The sequence below is a fragment of the Marmota marmota genome, unplaced genomic scaffold (genome assembly GCF_001458135.2).
Source record: "Marmota marmota marmota unplaced genomic scaffold, marMar, whole genome shotgun sequence".
Taxonomy (NCBI): domain Eukaryota; kingdom Metazoa; phylum Chordata; class Mammalia; order Rodentia; family Sciuridae; genus Marmota; species Marmota marmota.
In genome coordinates this window covers 1,881,815-1,900,733 of record NW_025999929.1, presented here as the reverse complement: position 1 = coordinate 1,900,733, position 18,919 = coordinate 1,881,815, and the positions used below count along the sequence as shown (strand labels likewise).

Sequence of the window (18,919 nt, the reverse complement as noted above, 5' to 3'; positions counted from 1 at the left end):
TTCTCAATTTATGAAATGATTCATGAATTTGAATTGTCTGTCAGTGAAAAATACACTGAACATTTGATGTAAACAGCAAAGGTGTTTGTATGTCTCTCTTTAAGCACATATTTAAAAATAGTTGCCAAAAGGTGGTAGCTATCCCTGACAAATGCACATTGTGAATTGTCCTCTTTCAAGCCTGGGATTCCTTTAAACATGCCTGCTGGATTTGAGTACCTGCAGTTAAATAGTGTTGCTCTTGGCAGGGCTTGGTGAGCAAATGAGGTACGATCTCTCTGATCTCAGCAGTCTGCTCAGTCAGCCATGACCTTCTCAGTGTCTCTCCTTTCTACACCCTGTCTGCATTGAGCCACAGCCCAGGCAGATCTCAGTGGGGTGGCCAGAGATTACCACAGGGGAAAAATGCAGGACCCCATGGCGGAGGTTCATGTGGGGTTCAGGATAAATTGGAATGATTTCTGTTTTGCAATGAATATCATCCAAACTGTCTTTGTACTTTATCTAACTCCAAAAATATCTTTAAATCAAAAGCTTTTAGATGAAGCACTAGACAATGGAATAAAATTTTTATTAGAGAAATTGTGATTATTTCAAATACTATTTGGATGTTGAGGGATAAGTTTTACACACGTGTGTGCGTTTGCACAATCACAATCATGTGTATGTGTGCAATATGAACAATAAAAGGCCCTACACATTGAGAGTTATATTGCTTCTTAGGGCTTAAATAGGATAATTTTAGGACCATAGGAAAAACACAAAGTGATTTTGTTTAAAGCAACAAGCAGGATAACTTTGGCTGTTTTCCTCCTCTATTTCTACTACATTTGCACAAGATGCCAGTGCTGTATTTTGTCTTAAAAACAAATCTTTATGGGAATAATAAGTTGTGAAAAATATTGTGATTTAATAGCTGATCAAATTCTTTTAATTTCAGTAAATGTGATACTACTCATTGTCTTAAAACCATTTTCATTGTCTCTGGTTTAATGCTGGTAATTTAAGGTGTATGTCTAATGAAGTTTGTTCTTTTCCTTCCATTCTTAGAAGTTATGTAACAGGTATCTTGTATTGTTGGGACTGATGACATTATAGTAGAAAGTTTAACAGGAACTGTGTATATACATGCACATGCACATGCACTCACGTACACATCTATGTCAAGAATAGAAGAAGAACAAAGCCAGGAAATTAGAAATTTGACTGTGGCTCTGTATTTGAGCCATCTCCTGGTGTGCTGGTGCTGGCAGGGCCTCACAGCCATCTCGGTCATCTGTCTTTGCAGGAAGTGAGGCCCAGTGCAAAGGGTAGAGAACTGCAAAGTCAAGATGATCTTCTGGCTCAGAACTTCACAAGGAAAAAAAGTGTAGTTTGCCTGGAATGTGGAAAAAAAATCATTACAAATAGTTGTATTTGAGTCAGAGAAGTGGTGTGATCAAAAAAAGTGAGATAGATTTTAGGTTTGAAATACATTTTCACGTACATATTTACACATACTCTGCATAAAATAAAACAGAACAGGGGCTGGGGTTGTGGCTCAGTGGTAGGGCGCTTGCCTTATACAGTAAGGCACTGGCTTCCATCTCAGCACCACATATAAATAAATAGAGGTATTGTGTACATCTACAACTAAAAAAAAATTAATAAAGTAAAATAAAACAGAACAAACAATTTTTTTTTCTGAAGTGAAGATAAAAAGAAGTATGTGCCAGGTGGCACAGTATTGACATTATATTAGATGCACAGGGCAAATGCAGTTTTTTAAATTTTCTATGCCTGTCTTCATCTTCCTGATGATTCACCTTCTGTTAGCAGGTGGCAAGCTCTGGAGACACCAACATGGTGTCTGATCCCATTCATGTAGCGAGATGCAGCAGCATGCATAGGTCTGTAGGAAATGCCTGACCTCTTTAATCAGTACATAGCAAAAGTTGTAAGAACAAAAACACATAACCTGGGTATACTGGAAGGAGATGAGATCCCAGATGTTAGCATCTCCTGGTTCCATTGAGAAATAAGCACCAACCATTACAGGAGGAAAGCATCATCCTCATAAAGGCCCTCTGATCTCCAGCAAATTAAGATTACTAAACATGAACTCTCACTCAAGGAACAAGGAAACAAACCACCACCATCTGTCAAAATTGGCAGAAATAGAACATAAAGAGTTATCCCCCAAAATAACTTCCAAGTATGAGAATTATCAAATTCACAATGTAAAATTACTAAAACATGTTAAATAAAATTATAAATCACAACAATAGGGGAGAGGCAAGAAAATATAAAAATGCCCATGCAGATTTGAAAAAGAACCAAAAGAACACAAAAGAACACAATACAGGTGTGTGTGTGTGTGTGTGTGTGTGTGTGTGTGTGTGTATACACATACATAGAAATAATAATAATAATAGTGATAATAATAAATTAAATGGCTGACTTAAGTATTAGACTCCTGAAGAAAACCTAAATGGATCCAAGAAAATTACCCAGAATGTTGCAGAGAAAGGAAAAGAGATGAAAATTATAGCAAAGCAAATTGAGAGATTAGAAGTTAAAATGAGAAAGTATAACTTGCTTTCCCAGAAGAAAAACAAGGGACAAAAGAAAATAGAGTGAAGAAGAGGAAATATTTAAAGATATAATTGTTGCAAAATTTCCCAACCTGGATAAAAGACTCACACATACGTTTTCACATACTGTGTCTGGACATATTTGATTGAAACTCCAGCACACCAAAGACAAATGAATATTTTACACTAACAAGAGGAAAAAGATAGATACCTGCAAAGTAATTACAGACTAGTAGCAAAAACTGGAAATGAGAATACAGTGGAAGAATACCACCAATGGAAATTGAAAATAGTTTTCAGCTGTCTGGAACTGTACACTATTTTTGTGCAAAAAAGCCAGACCATTTCTTTACATTAAAGGAATTTTTAAAGAATATATTCTGGGGTATAGATCAGTGGTAGAGGGGGTGCCTAGCATATGCAAGGCACTGTGTTCAAACTCTGGTACTGAGAAAAGAAAAAGAAAGAAGGGAAATTATGCCTGAAGGCAGACGCAAGATAAAATGCTGAGAAAGGAAATTGATAAATACATGAACACACACAGCATTTACAGTGTGAAGCTATGGATGAAATCATAGATTGTCTGAGGATAGAGAGCCAGAGAGTTATTCAAATTATCTGAAGGAAACTTGCAGATCTAAAATAGAGGGGGAACTTACTTTATTACCTCTAAGTTAATCTTTTTACAAGTGGAGATCCTATTTGATTATTGTACTCCTGAAAGTTATCTAACTACTCTTAAGATGATATTTTAAGTTGGGTACAGTGGCACATGCCTATAATCCCAGCTACCTGGGAAGTTAAGGCAGGGAGATTGCAAGTTCGAGGCATGCCTGTCTCTAAAAATGGGGGAGTCTGGGGATGTAACTCAGAGATAGAATATTAATGGGTTCAGTTCCCAGTATTGGGGGGAAAATGACATTTTAAGTAATGAAACTATTTCCCATTTATAGTTTATCAAAATATATTTGATATTTATATTTTATCTTAAATATTTATATTTATATTTTGTAAATATTCTAATCCTTGGTCCATGTTTTGGTTGGATGATAGACCCCAAAAGATATGTTCATTTTCTAGTTCCTGGAACCTGTGATAGTGACTTCATGTGATGAAAAATCTCTGGAGATATAACTGAGGTTCTTCAGATAAAGAGATGATTGTGGATTATCAGGTGACCCTAAATCCAATCTCAAGTGTCTGATGGGAAATAGAAGCAGTGAGGAGCAGGTGTAGAAAGGAGCAGGCCATGTGAAGATGGAGGTAGAGATTGGAATGTGCCCTTAGCACTGAGGAATGTAAGGAGCTGTCAAGTACTAAAAGAGACAAAGAGTTTCTCCCAAAGATATCCCTGTAGAAGCATGGCCCTGTAGGACTTCAGATATTCATTTCAGAACCATGAGACAACAGGTTTTTGTTGTTTTAAGCCACCTAGTTTGTGGTTGTTTATATGGCAGCCATAGGAAATTAATACAGTCCTTAAAGGTTAAGTTATACTTTTTCTCAAAAAGAACAAATTAAATTGTAAAATGTAGTTCAGTGTCCGCTTAATGTAATGCCAATGCTAGTTTTTTCTTGGAATTCTGTGTCCTTTGTTTTTCTTCAAGATGGTTTACAGGTGCTCAGGACACAGTTGTGGCTTATCTGACCTTGTATTGACAAAGGGACAGATGGTATGCACAGGTCCATGTGGGACACTCTGCATGCCTCCTGGTCTCAGTGCAGAGCTATGCCCTTGCCTGGTAGCCATGCAGGTGGGATTAGTCCCAGGTCTGGCTCTTTTGGAGTTTGTTGTTTGTAAAATTCCCAGACTTCTCTTTTCCAAGGTTCCTGGGGTAGTTCAGATTCAGTCCTAGGTGGTCTTTCTCCAAACCTCAATTTCCAGGGACCCTCACCTCTCCACCTCTGGCCCAACTCAGGGTCTCTTTAGAGTCCCTCTGCACTGCTTAGCATGTGTGGATGAAGCTATTCTAAGTCTGTCTGGTGGACTCAGACATGAAGTGGGTCCTCTTGGAGATTCCTTCAGTCTATTTGATTATTTTATCCCATATGCGTTGGCCCAAAGAAGGTGGGTGAGAAGACCAAGGTTCAACTCTTCTAACTTTACTCACACTCTGCTCCACTGGCCTTGATGGGATAGGTGGGGAATCTCTCCTTTCAAGGACCACTGCCACATGCTACTAGCCTGTCCATCTTAAACTGGAGGAGGAACTTTGAACAGTGACCATGCTTGGCTTTTTTATGCTGAAATTATTTAGAATATTATTTTTCTAATGAAGCCATTCTTTCAAACTTGTTATAGAATCCTATTTTGAATGATGGGGATACATACTGTCTTTTTAAATTTCTAATGTAGCTCTTCTAATCTTTCCCCAATTTTGGATTTACTATGGAGGAGGTCAGATAAAGAGAAATGAAAGGGGAGAGAATAAAAGACTTGCTATTTTAAAAGACTTATCACAATAAATATATCCAGGACAGCAAACATTTATAATAGTGGAAGCACTTTACATTAATGCCATGTTCTGCAGCCTCTGAAATGTGTAGTACTTATTTGGTTCCTAGTGTAGATTTTGATCCCATCTTGTAAATCAGACGATAAGAACATACTACACCTGCTTAAGATCATAATAGTGATAGAAGTACAGAATTATGGTTGCAAGTGACTGACACAGTGAGTGTGTTAGCCTTAGTTTTAGCATCCCACCTCAAAGAACTTGGCCTTTGTCTTGGCTTGGACAGGTTGAAGCCTATTTCTAGTCCTGAGGTAGCCTTCCATTCTTCCTCCTAACCAGATTCCTTGGTGCATGCCCATGTTCTACATGCTGGAGTCCCTTCCCCTGCAGATTTTCCTTTAGTTCTTAGAGGCTCAGCTTTGAATTTAAAGAAATGGTAATAATATTTTATCCAACATATACTTCTGTTTGTAAAGTGACTTTTTTTTTTTGCATGTTGTATTGACTGAACAGAAGTTCTATTCTTTTCATTCTAGCAGTACTAGTGAAACTTGTGATCCCAATCTTAGAGCTAATGTTTAGACTAAAATCCCTCTTTCATTTATCTTGTATTCTGAATAAGTGTTTATATAGGTTATTGAGCTTATGTTGAAAGGGTAACCTGAAATGATTCAAGAAATGTTTACTAGCACTGCCTGTATGTAAGTCTACATGCCTACTTTTGGCAATGACTGTTTATTTAGACCTCAATCTCAGACTTTCAAAATCAAAGAATTATGATATACAGTCACAAAAGAAGTAAGAAATTTGAACTTTTCATCGATACTTAATTGTACATATTATTACCAATTTAATGTGATCATTATAATAATGAGTACTTATAAATCCTGTTAGCTTGATTTTTTTCATTTATACATCAAACCTACTTCTTATTATCCTTATTTTATGAACAATGACATGCTGACATTCCTTTCATTTTATAGCAATTTATATCTGTGATACTATTTCATCTGCATTAATGTACCTTAGGTTTTACATGGCAAATATTATTATTATATTAATATTATAAAGCATACCATAGTCTCAGAGCTGTTCAATGGTTTGTGTGAGCTGACACAAACTATTAACTGAAAGAGCTGGCCTTTGTTCAGCTCCATTGGGTTGGTTTTCTTGATATTCTTCCTAGGTAGGGATTTCTAACTTAAGGCTATTAGAAATAAGGTATGTACTTAAAATAAGTACAATGGCTTCATTATCCACATATGTGATAATTTACAACTACTGGAGCCATCTCACAGGAAGGGGGTACATCCTGCTTTTCTCTGTGGGTCATTGAAAGCAGCACAGGGCTGGAGACAGACTCAGAACATGTGCTGATACTTGTCCTGCCTTTCCGTCTTCATTTGCATATTTGGGATGGTTGGGAAAAGTGAACTCTGAGGTCTCAGCCCTCATGTTCTGTGACTTAATATAGTTCTCTTCTAAAAACATCGGTCCTGTGTGATAAGTAATAAAAAACGAGGAGATTTTTTTAAAAAAAATTATTGCTTCATTACAATGGTACATATTAGTGGGGTTTGTTGTTAGATATTCATACATGCATACAACATAATTTGGTCAATTTCATTCACCAAGTCTTTCCCCTTTCCCTTCCCTCCTCTATCTCCCAGGTTCCCATCTTCTACCCTAAGGAGAGTAGATTTTTAAGCCTCATCTAAGAATTAATTGGTGAAACATATGATTGCAAAAATATTATTTAAAATTAATCTAAAACTGAAGTTAAGAAAACTACTTTATTTGCTATAATATTAAAACAAATAAAGTATTAAGGATCAAATTAAACAAAAGAAGTACAGCCGGGTATGGTGGTGAATGCCTGTAATCCCAGCGGCTAGGGAGGCTGAGACAATAGGATCACAAGTTCAAAGCCAGCCCCAGCAAAGGTGAGGCACTAAGCAACTCAGTGAGACCCTGTCTCTAAATAAAATACAAAATAGGACTGGAGATGTGGCTCAGTGGTTGAGTGCCCTTGAGTTCAATCCCTAATATCTCCCCTCAAAAAAAAAGTACAAAATTTTTTCTTTGGACACTATTAAACATTGTTGAGAGACATTTACAAAGTCCTGCTTCATGGACTGGATGGCATAAGAATGGAAACACTCTCCAAAATATTGACTTACTAAAATCCCTATCAAAATCTCAGTTGGCATTTTGGCAGAAATCAAAAGGCTGATCCTAAGATTTATTTGGAAATTCATTGAGTGAGAATAGCCAAGATAATCTTTAAAAAGTTGAAAGTTGGGGTCCTGGGGATATAGCTCAGTTGGTAGAGTGCATGCCTTGCCCGCACAAGGCCATGGGTTCAATCCCCAGCACCTAAATAAATAAATAAATAAATAAGTTGGAAAATTCATACTTTCTGATTTTAAAATTTACCAGAAAACTACAATAGTAAAGACTCTGAATAAGGATGGATATAGAGATTAATGAACTAGAGTTGAAATAAGCATTCACATTTATGACTGATTCTTCACAAAAGTGCCAAGAAAATTCTGTGATGAAAAGGTAACCTTTTCAACACATAGTCCCAGGTCAGCTGGATTTCTACATGCAAATGTATAAGCTGGACCCTTTCATCACAGTGTACAAAAATTAACTAAAAATGGATCAAAGACCCAGATGTAAGAACAAAAGCTATAAAATTTTTATAAGAAAATACAGGAGTAAATCTGCATGACCTTAGATTAGACAAAGCTGTGAGTATGACACCAAGAACACATGTAACAAAACCAAAATAGGCCAATTGGGCTTTATCAAAATTAAAACTCTTTTTGTGTTCCGAAGGGCATTGTTAAGAAAGTGAAAAGACAACTGCAGAATGAGAGCAAATATTGGGGAATTATGTTTGATAAGAGACTTGGATCTGGCGTATGTAAAAACTCTTAAAAGACTTAAGACAACCCTGTTTAGAAAAAAAAGTAGGCAAACGATCTGAGTAGACATTTCCCCAAAGAAAATGTACAAATGTCCAGTAAGCGTATGAAAAGATAGTTGCTTGATGTCATTAGTGATCAGAGAAATGTGAATCAAAACCACATGAAATACCACTAAGTACCCACTAGGGTGGATGTGATAGAAAAGACCTTACATGCTGGAGAGGAATTAGAGAAATCACTACCCTATTGCTCTGCTGGTGGGAATATGAAGTGCTCCATCTACTTTGGAATATAGTTTACAGTTGCTTAGTAGGTTAAATAGAGACTCACTATGTGACCCAGTAATTCCACCCCTATATACCTCAAAGAAATTAAAATGTGTCCACACAAGGACTTGTATTCAAATGTTCATAGAAGCATTTTTCATCAGTGGAAAGATGAAAACAACCAGGTCTTCGGCTGATATGTGGGTAAATAAAATGCGTTTTTCCATATAAGAGGATATTATTTTGCTATAAAAAAAGGAATTGTAACATGGAGCATGGCATCTGGTAGAAACCTGAAGAATGAGATTCATGGACAACAGAAGGTGAAAGCAAAGTCTAGGAATTTATTGAAGCAAAGCAAAATAACCCCCTTGGGATGGGTACCAAGAGGGTTGCTAGTGGGCCAGTCCTGTTGAGGAGTTTATAAATGTCTGCTAGGGATAACATTTTATACTCATTGGTTATAATAAGAGGAAGTCATGCTCTAGTCTAATTCTGGGTAAGACACCCAGTGTCCACAAGATATCCATGCAGTCCCATGTCCAATCAAGATGTTGATCACAGGTTATTCCCTTTTTTGGAGAGGCTGTGGGCTCCATAGCATGCATGCCTTTTTTAGGTAAGATATTCACAAACTCCTTAGCAACAGTTTGTGTTCTGCTGATCATGGAAGGCCTCTCCAGGTGCCCATTTCTCTGACTGCCTGGCCTTTTTTCTACCTCCTGATCTCAGAATGATGTACCAATTGAAGCTGTAACATGGATGAACCCTGAAAAACTCCACACAAAGTGAAAGATTCTAGTCCCAGAAGACCAGGTATTATATAATTCCATTTATATGAAGTATCCCAATAGACAAATCTATAAATAGGTCAGCCTGGGTTTATTGGTCCATCTTCTCCTCTGTGCTGCCTAATAGCAGGGGCTGCCTTTTCTCTTTCAAATGCTCAGCTTGTGCCATGTAGTACTCAGGTAATACTGGCTGAAGAATAAATTAATAAAACAAGATCAAATGTTTCCATTAGACTCCTAAGCATTGCTTTCCTGTAAACTAGAAAAATCTGAACTGTTTATGCTGGTCTAATAATTTGGCATCACTGGTTTACCTGGCATACTTTAGAATGATAGTTCAGTCCTGACATTAAAGTAAAAACAGACATCAAAATATGTAAATTCAATTATAAAGTTAATTTTTAAAAGTTAATGGAAAGTTTACTAATTAGTAATATACTTAGAGGAATTATAGCCAATAAATATATCCTTTTTTAACCCACTTTGGGTACTGGGAATTGAACCCAGGGGCACTAATCTACATCCCCAATCTACATCACTAATAAGAGGAAGTTATGCTCTAGCGTAATTCTGGGTAAGACACCCAGTGTCCACAAGATATCCATGCAGTCCCATGTCCAATCAAGATGTTGATCACAGGTTATTCCCTACATTCTACATCGCCTCCACCCCCTCCTTTTTGGAAAAAAGTTTCACTAAGTTACTTAGTGCCTTGCAAGTTGCTAAGGCTGGCTCTGAACTTGTGATCCCAAAATATATCTTCATTTCAAAAGACTTTTTCCTGAAGGGCCTCTGTATGTTTTACAAACTTTTCTATGGACAGTTTAAACTCCAGTTTTTTAACGTGCCTTGTGAGTTGAATATTTGAATTCCCACAGCAGTACAATTGGTTTCTTTAATGATATTTGTATAAATATATATATATCAAGTTGGTGGAATGAGTTCAGTATGTGTTTGAACCTGTGATAGCCCACATTCTTGCCAAAATTTAGAAAACCTACTTAGAAATATTCCCCTTATTCCTCTGCCAGTTTTAATAGAAGCCAAAACCTTTCATCATATTTGCTTCCCTTCTTCATTCAAAGAAGAACAAAGGTAAAGCTATTGATATGTGATAAGTTATGATATCAATGTGTCTGAACCATATGAAGCCATAGTAGCGCACATGTGTATTATTATCTTGAGAATCTGGCATGAAATGGTGTTCTCTGGTAATGTTACCTAAATACAGAGGTGCAGATAAAATTGTCTTAGTGGAGCCTTTTAATTTTATCCTTCTTTGTAATTTCTTAAAAGGAGATAGAAGCCGGGCATGAAGGTGTGTCTGTAGTTCCTGCTACTCAGGAGTTTGAGGCAGGAGACCAGCCTGGGGAATAAAGTAAGACCCTATCTCTTAAGAGAAAAAAGTGAGAAAAAGAATAAAACAAACTAAAAGTAAATAGAGAGTTTCATTAAAAAAACCAGAGAACATTAAAATAATTTGTTTTTTTCTTCAGTTTATACTACCTTTCATCCAATCATTTAAAAACATTTCTACAAAACTCAGGAGGCCATTTCTGTAGATAACATTTACATGAAGTTGGAAAATGGCATTGCACTAAGTATGGTGTAGAGAAATTTTTGACTTGGAATCATGTCATTCTTGATATTTGTGTGGCTGCATGTTTCTGAATAAGAGTGATCACCACTTATTTTGTTAAGAGAAAGGCAGCCCAAATAAATTTTCTTTTTGGTTTCCTTTCACTAGTTATACTCTGTGAACTAAGTTACTTTCCCCCCTCTTCCCATGGGCCCCAAAATAGCCTTATTAATAGGAATATATGATGTTTGTGTTCTTAAAAAAAAAAATCAGGGTGGTCTTAGATGTCTGTCTTCCATTCTGGCATTTCCCTTTATACAACCCTTTAGAATTTTTTGTTTAAAAACTGGCATTCCAATAGCTTTTCTTTGGCCTAATGCCTGGCTTGCATATTGAAGCAGCAAATTAGGAATGTTAAGACGTCCCCTAAAGAAAAAATGTTTGTTATGAAAGTAGAGATGATGTGACACTTAGAATTAGACCTTCTTAACTTGTCTAAATGACAGTTAGTGATCTTTTTTCTTTTTCTTTTATTATTTTAAGTGGGGTGGGGGTTGGGGGTGGGGGATTGAAAGAAATGCCCAAAGGCTGATGCTGTGTTTGGTTCACTAAACTGTTACATGTCAAATGTACTTCACTGATAATACATCTTTTGTCTCTTTTTAGGAGCTAATTTTGTTACTCGAAAAATTAGCCGGTCAGTAGCTAAGATTTACCTTGGACAACTGGAATGTTTCAGTTTGGGAAATCTGGATGCCAAACGAGATTGGGGCCACGCCAAGGACTATGTAGAGGTAGGAACTGACTCATTACATTCTTACAAAGACCCATATGGGTTGATGTTTTAAAGCCATGTGGTGAAAAACCATGAGCTCTAGGTGGTGGCATACAGACTTTTGCTAATGCATTTATGTTTAAACTCATATTTTCAATTGAAGGCTTGTTAGTTCAGGAGTGCTTACACTGAATGCTATTTGAATGAGGAAATCTTTCAAAATTCTTATTTTAATTAGTTAAAACAAAGGAGCTGGTAGTACTTTGGATGATGGATGGTTAGACAGATGGGAAAAAATGTTACAGTGTTGTTTTTTCTTCTTTCTAAAGCTTTGATCCCTACCCACATTGTTTCACCTTCTGTCTTTCCTATCCAATACACACAAAACCCACCATGAAAGAATTTTTTGGATATAAAATATTTGTTCTCATATTTTTAAAAAATAATAACCAATCTCAATTTTTATAATCCAAGACCTTTAGATCTACATTATTCTTTGAAATCCCTGTGAGAGTAATTGTCTTATGGAACTTTGGTTTCTGCTGCTGAGGAGTCTGGCTGTGTCTCTGCACACTTCTTGTTACCACCAATGATCCTTGTCCATCAAATAGAGATGCTCAATGATACTACTGCTGAATAATAGATATACTTAAAGGGAAATTCTTCAGGTTCACTCTTGGGATTCCTACACAAGTTACATTTGGGTTTTGGTTACCAGGGTTATGTGCATGAGTAGTATGATTTTTCTGTTTTATAAACAAATGGTTACCTTTTCCTTTGCCCTAATTAGTATTCTTTGAAATCTCCAGACATGTGGCCAGACATGAATGAGCAGGATAGCAACATTGTCCTTTTCCCTAGAGTCATCTGTCTTCATCATTCAGGTGCTCACAGATCTCCTATGCTCCTGTAGCTCTCTGTCTTATAGGATTTCTGAGAAACTAGGTATGGCATCCTTGTGCATTGATGTGATTCAAAAAGAAACTTGAACATTTATAAAAGAAAGAGAATAAGTAACTCATTTGCTAACAGATTCGCTTCACCTGTGTTTTTATTTTTTTATAACAACTAAAAATAAGTATGTTCTTGAATACCTAATACTAATTTTTATTATGGATGGAAAAATTAGCTCTGATTTAAATTTCAGAGAGTGCAACATTTTGATCCTTTAAATATGAACTTCTGTTATTACAAAGAAGCATTTTACAGCAGTACTTCTTTGATATATTTTAAGAGAACTGTATAAAAAAATGTATAGGTCCACACTGTTAAAAATTATGAAGGTGGGAGAATGGAGATAAGGGTAAAAGAAGATAACATTATTCTTATCTAACTTGAATGGCCTTTCCTACTAAAAAACACAAGGGAAATTTTGTAAAAATAAATATTTTCTCGGTGATATATTGATGTGTAGCATCCTAGCAATCTGCATATGCTTAGAAATACATGGGAAGTATATGAAAACACTTTTCCTTATTTAGGGATCAAATATATTAAATTCTATTCTATTTTATTTGCACTTGGGCCAAAAAAAAAAAAAGAAGTTTGTATTGGAGCTGAGAAATCCATTGGATTTTAATGGTGAGGGAAATGTCATGCAAGCCTGATGGTAGTATTTATTACTGGTTATTGTTTTTCTTTATGGTTTCTATTTTTCCCATATCTTTGAAATGAACACATATAAAACTTTGTGATTGGGAATGGAAATGACATTTTTAAATGAGACCAAAAAATTTCTAAAAAGGACTATAGAATAGGTACGTAAGTAATAAGAAAATATCTTGTGAACTAGTGACTCCAGTAGAGTCTCACTCCCCAAGGACAAGTCTACAACTACTAGTGGGTTTGGCTCAAATCTTAAACAAAAGACCCATATTTGAATTCATATAAAATAAAAATGTTTATAAACATTTTTGTCGCAAATATTTCAAAAACAGTGGCCTAAATTCAGTCATTTTTATGACTGCTAGACAAGATAGTGTTAGTATGGAAAACCCAGAGGCCAAAATGTCCAGACAAGATTAAGATACTCAGACCTTTTACTAAAAGTGTGAAATTGTTACGTTCTACGGGCATACACACACACACACACACACACACACACACACACGTGAGTGCGCGCTGGCGCACTCATATACATACACACATACAGATGCACAGTTCAGACAGTCTCCTTGACATCTAAGACTGGATTTGCTCCACAAGACAAGTGGATTTTGTGCATTAAGGATTCTCCTCGGGTTCTAATAGTAATACATGTTGATTATGTAAGAAGCATTTTATAGTTCTCATTTATGTGTACTGAAAAAAGTCTCAATTTGTAAAAAGATACCGTAAATAACTAAGCACTCATAGTTTGCAACTCTCTACTTAAAGGAATATTACTGTTTCTTGCAATTTTAAATGTATTACAATGACGTTATTCCAGAGACTTATGATTAAAATTAATTTGTTGCCAAAATTAAAGTCAACAATCAGTAAGATTAAAAAAGGAGAAGCACTGTTTGTTTAAAACATATGTGCATCCTGACAGGGTAATCAACTTTAGGATGAAGAATTGTTTGCAAGTATAGATCAAAGAAGTCATGATAGCATCTCATTTACACACATTTTAATTATATAATCCCTCTCATTTAAACAAAAATCTTTAAGTGATGTATCCATTTTTACTTGTAGATGAATTTCCCTCTTGAGGAGTAGAGAACATTTGCCCCTCATGATTTAAGAAGGGTGCACAGGATCCCAGCTGTGCCATTGAATTGCCCCTCAGCTTTAGAGAAGTTGTTATATCTCCCTTTGCCCATCAGTGAAAAGGACATAATAACAACCCTGTAAAAAATTAGCATTAACATGCTGGGCATATGTGATTAAACTCTACCTCTGTCTTGTCAACATTTTTGCAACCATTTGTACAAAGTCATTTCCTGTGGCTGATTCTGGTTCATTAGCATCCAAGTGTAGTCCTGCTTTCTAGATCAAAGTGCTTTAAAAATTACTTAAATGGATAAAACTTATTTCAACTTGAAAAAAGAACATAAAAAACTGTATAATGTTATATTTCAACTTGAAATAAAGAAAGAACATTAAAAAACTGTATAATGTTATATTGTATTTCAAAATAGACGAGTCATAGGGACTTAAATCTTTCTAATATTTAAATATAAGCATTTTTAAACATGCAAAATAATCGAATAAATTTTATTATGAACACCCAGTTATCTACCACCCAGATTCTATATTTAACATCTAATTCTGCTGCATTTTGAAAATAAAAATACTATTTAGATAATCACTGTCATGCTAATAGCTGACAGATGTAAATACCTAATAGATATAAATACAAGTTGTCAAAAATTTATATTTCTTGTAATATATACTTAGACAGCAATTTGAACTTTTAAATTATTTTTTTCTTAGCAACTGTTTACCTGAACCCTTCACTCCCTGTTTTATGCTGCCTACCTTCCTGTACCTTCTTGAGAACACACTGCAGGCATGCATACCATATTCCAGCTGACTGCCAGTCAACACTGCAGTGGTGGCAGTGAAAAGAGCAAAGGAAAAATCCTCTAACTTTTCAGAATATATATTCATTCCACATATATTGAGTACCTCCTGTGGTTGTAGTTCTAGTTGCTGCAGACAACAGTCTTCCAAGCTTTGTCTAAAGCCAGATAAGACTGAAAATCTTATGTTTTACAAAGTTAATCAGATTTATTTATAGTAGGACTGACTGCCCCAAACTGATATGTTAATGTGGACTACAGACAATTCAGATTGGTAGGGGATTTCCCAAACTTATTTGACCTGGGAATCCTTGGAATGAAAAAAAAAAAGTATGAATACATATCAGTACTATATAGAGTTAGCAAATGGTGCCATGTGCTGGAATAGAATTTATTCTATTCCAGAGTTTGATTAACAAAATTTCACTGTGATCCCTGTTGATTAAAGTATCTAGAACATAACTCTGGCCAATAAAATATTGAGATATAAGCTAATTGGTAGGAGCTACACTGGGAGTAAGTTGAAGCTTTTACCACTCTTAAGAGGCTCCCATTCCTTTGGGAGACACAGATAGTTAAGAGACCAGGTCCAAGACTTTCAAGGACTTGGCAAAAGCTATTTATGGATTGGTGAGAGGTTTCCCTCCTAGGAGCTAACCCCATAGATGGCCCTGGAGAGTTCTATCATCTGGAGGAAATCCAGGATACATTCAGATTATTAGGGATTGGCTTAAAGTTCTTCTGCATGTAGTATCATATTATTCTAACCACTCATTTAATTTTGGTAAGGGGAGTGTGGGTGTTAGAAGTAGGGTCTGTGTAATATACCATTTCCAGAGAGATGGAAAATTCTGCTTTTCTCCCTTTTCTCTTCCTGATTTTAGTGGTCCAAGGGGAAGAGAGACATATGGAAGTTAAGATCTGATAGGGGTATATGTGAGCTCTTGATGTACCTGTGATTCCAGCTGTATCAGGCAAAGATGCAGAGGGTATGTCTGGGGAGGTATATACTGAGGTCTCCCTCCTCTTCTGTCCGTTGAGCCTTCAATGAGTGGATTTTCATTGCAGCTTCTAATTCTCAGCTGCTGCAGAGACCCTTCTGCAGGAAACATAAACAATGACCAGAGCTAGGGAGAATTGACCCACTATTTCTTCATCCTTTCTTCAGTCCACATTTTACATCCCATGTTACACTAATCTGAAAGGAAAACATACCATTTAAACTTTCTGAGGTCTTTTTTAAAGGAAGTTCCTGTCTGGAGCATCACCAGCAACCAGTGTGTTTGTGTTTGTGTGTGTGTTTGTGTGTGTGTGTCTACATTCAGGAGAGTAGCATGTAAAAGTAGTTTTTTTGTGTTTCAGTTATATGAAGTGTTAATATTGTCAGAATTCATATTTTAGTAAAGCCTCACTTAATAAAGAAGTGAGGCTCTACTTGTAAAGTGACCACGAGTGACACACACCGAGTTACTGTGGAGACTTCTCACTGAACAGAATCATTAAGATTTTTATGGTGCAGTGGAAGATGGTATATGAATATCTACAGAGCGCTCTCAGGGGACTTTCCTGGAAAATCTATTCTAACGCAATCTTTGTCAATTAATAGGGAATAAGGTGAATGATAGGATTTCTACTACCTGTAAAAGTCTGAGCCCATATTCTTACTTAGGAATCTGAGATGTTCTTGCTTGAATAGAAAATATGCCAGTGACCTGCTCATTGAATACTTTGTGATGCTCACTATGTGTTTAATTTTGAGATTTTATGTTGACTAGTGAGGTATTGACTGCTATTTTCTATTGGACGGGGAATCTTCTAACCTTCTAGAGGTCTATTTTATATAGTATTTGAAATATACTCAGGAGTCTAAGGCAGGAGGATCACAAGCGTAAAGCCAGCCTCAGCAACTGAGTGAGACCCTATCTCAAAAATAAAAAATTCAAAAAAGGGCTGGGAGTGTGGCTCAGTGGGTAAGCACCCCTGGATTCAATACCTGGTACCAAAAGAAAAGAACAAAATAAACAATATTCCCTTTATCAGTATTTAGAGGAACATGATGTTTTCTTTTCTTTTCTTTTCTTTTTTCTGAACAAACCAAACATTGATAGAAAGGTAGCTCAAGGAATTGCCTTTAAATAAATAAACAAATAAATAAATTTATAAAGAAAAAAGAAAGAATGGTCTTATGGGGGAGGGGAGGCATGTAACAGTTTCCTATATTTTTGAAATTGAAAGTGTCTGCTCTGAGTAACTATTCCTGTTTCTAAAGAATATACTATTCACATCCAAGTAAAGAAGAAAACAATTTTTTTCTCCTTTTTCTTTTTCTGTCATCTGTGGTTTTGGTTTAAGCATTGTACAGAAAACTTATTTTCCTTTTCCCTTTTCTTTTTCTCTTGGTGATACTAGGGATGAAATCCAGGCCCTCACACATGCTATGAAAGATTCAACAGTTGAGCTACAACCCAGCCCTATGTAGCAAACCTTTAAAATTTCAGTGTAGTATTTAAAATAAGCCAAGACAAATTCAGAAGGTCATAGTTGTCTGTTTCATCTGGCCAGGTCTTAGTTTGTTGGGAATGACAGCTCATGAGTGGCCATGTCTTCCAATCAGAAACTATAGGCCCTATTTAATTGTCTTAATGAAAGATAACTATCCTATCTGTGTTTCTCAATTGAGTTATCCATCAGGTTTTCATGCACAGATAATTTAGAAACATAAAAATGGGTGCATTTTTGGAGGACATTTTCAGCTTGATTTTAAACATATAAAATTTAGCATATGATATTAAATTAGAAAAGCAGTTCGTGTGTGTGTGTGTGTGTGTGTGTGTGTGTGTGTGTGTGTGTCTAGAGAGAGAGAGGAGGGGGGAGGATGGAAGTGCATATAGATGGACCTCCAAGTTCTATAGGCATGAAGCCTGCTGGCATGAGTTAGGAAACTTTGCTTAAATGTCATTTACATTCTAATAGGTAGCAATTAACCACTTAGAGGAAGCTTATACTCCACCCTTTGATCCATTACTCCCATTGATGCCCAGTGTCATCATACCATTGTGGATCATAAAGTGACACTCATTCCTAAGAAAGTCTTGATTCAGGCTCTCAGAATGAAAGCTCTAAGAAAACAGTGTTAAAGGTCCTTTTCACGCTTAGACAATGATACATTCACATTCCCTGTGTAGGGAAAATTCCTTAAGCTTCTTCCCTCAGCCCTGGTTGGCCTGCCCTTCTCCCTCCTCCCTAGCACTGTGTGTGTGTGTAGGTGTGTGATATGTGTGTGTGTGTGTGTCCCTTGCCCTAGGTCTCTTGCCCCCAGCTTCTCTTCCAGGTCAGGTCTACTTCCACCCACAAACAAAATTATTTAATTTTAATAACAATGTGATATAGATGGATATAGATGGAATTACCTCAAATAACATCACATAAATTTAATGATAATTTTGTGATAAATACAGATTAATGATAAATTTCTTAGAAGGTATAGATCTTCAGTGTTTCACTTTAATACTAATGCCCTTTGGAGAGAGCAAAATGGTTTATAGTTAAGGCAATATTTCTCTTATATTCATGTGCTCTGTGCATAAGAATACTACAAATTAATTTCTCTTTCTTCCTCTGGTGCACACATGTGCACATGCTCATATTCTCTCTCTCTCTCTCTCTCTCTCTCTCTCTCTCTCTCTCTCTCTCTCTCTCTCTCTCTCACACACACACACACACACACACACACACACACACCCCTTGTCTTGGTATTTGATATGTGAGCCAAGCAACCTGCTGTTTATATTCTTTCCCTATCTTTGTTTCCTGCAGCTGTTCCTTCCTTGTAGTCCTTATTTCATTCTTAACAAAATAAAATGAAATCAAATACAGATCTGATTTGACTGCTACAAGAGAACTTTAAAATATGTTCTGTTTTAAAGTGTTCATTTTCCATCTCAGATTTCCCGTCTGGCCCTGCCACAGAGATGAAATATCACATGTCAGGTGTTTCTGAGACACACATTCTTCCAAAGGAAATGGAAACAGCTGTT

At 36.2% G+C, this 18,919-nt stretch overlaps 1 protein-coding gene across 1 annotated transcript in view; it reads left to right on the top strand.

Moving 5' to 3' along the window:
• Positions 1 to 18,919, top strand: part of Gmds (GDP-mannose 4,6-dehydratase) — a 624,102-nt gene that overhangs the window by 304,733 nt on the left and 300,450 nt on the right. The window contains exon 8 of the mRNA XM_048800496.1: positions 11,268 to 11,395. Within this exon, the coding sequence (XP_048656453.1) occupies positions 11,268 to 11,395 (128 nt within the window). The remainder of the gene's footprint in view (positions 1 to 11,267; positions 11,396 to 18,919) is intronic.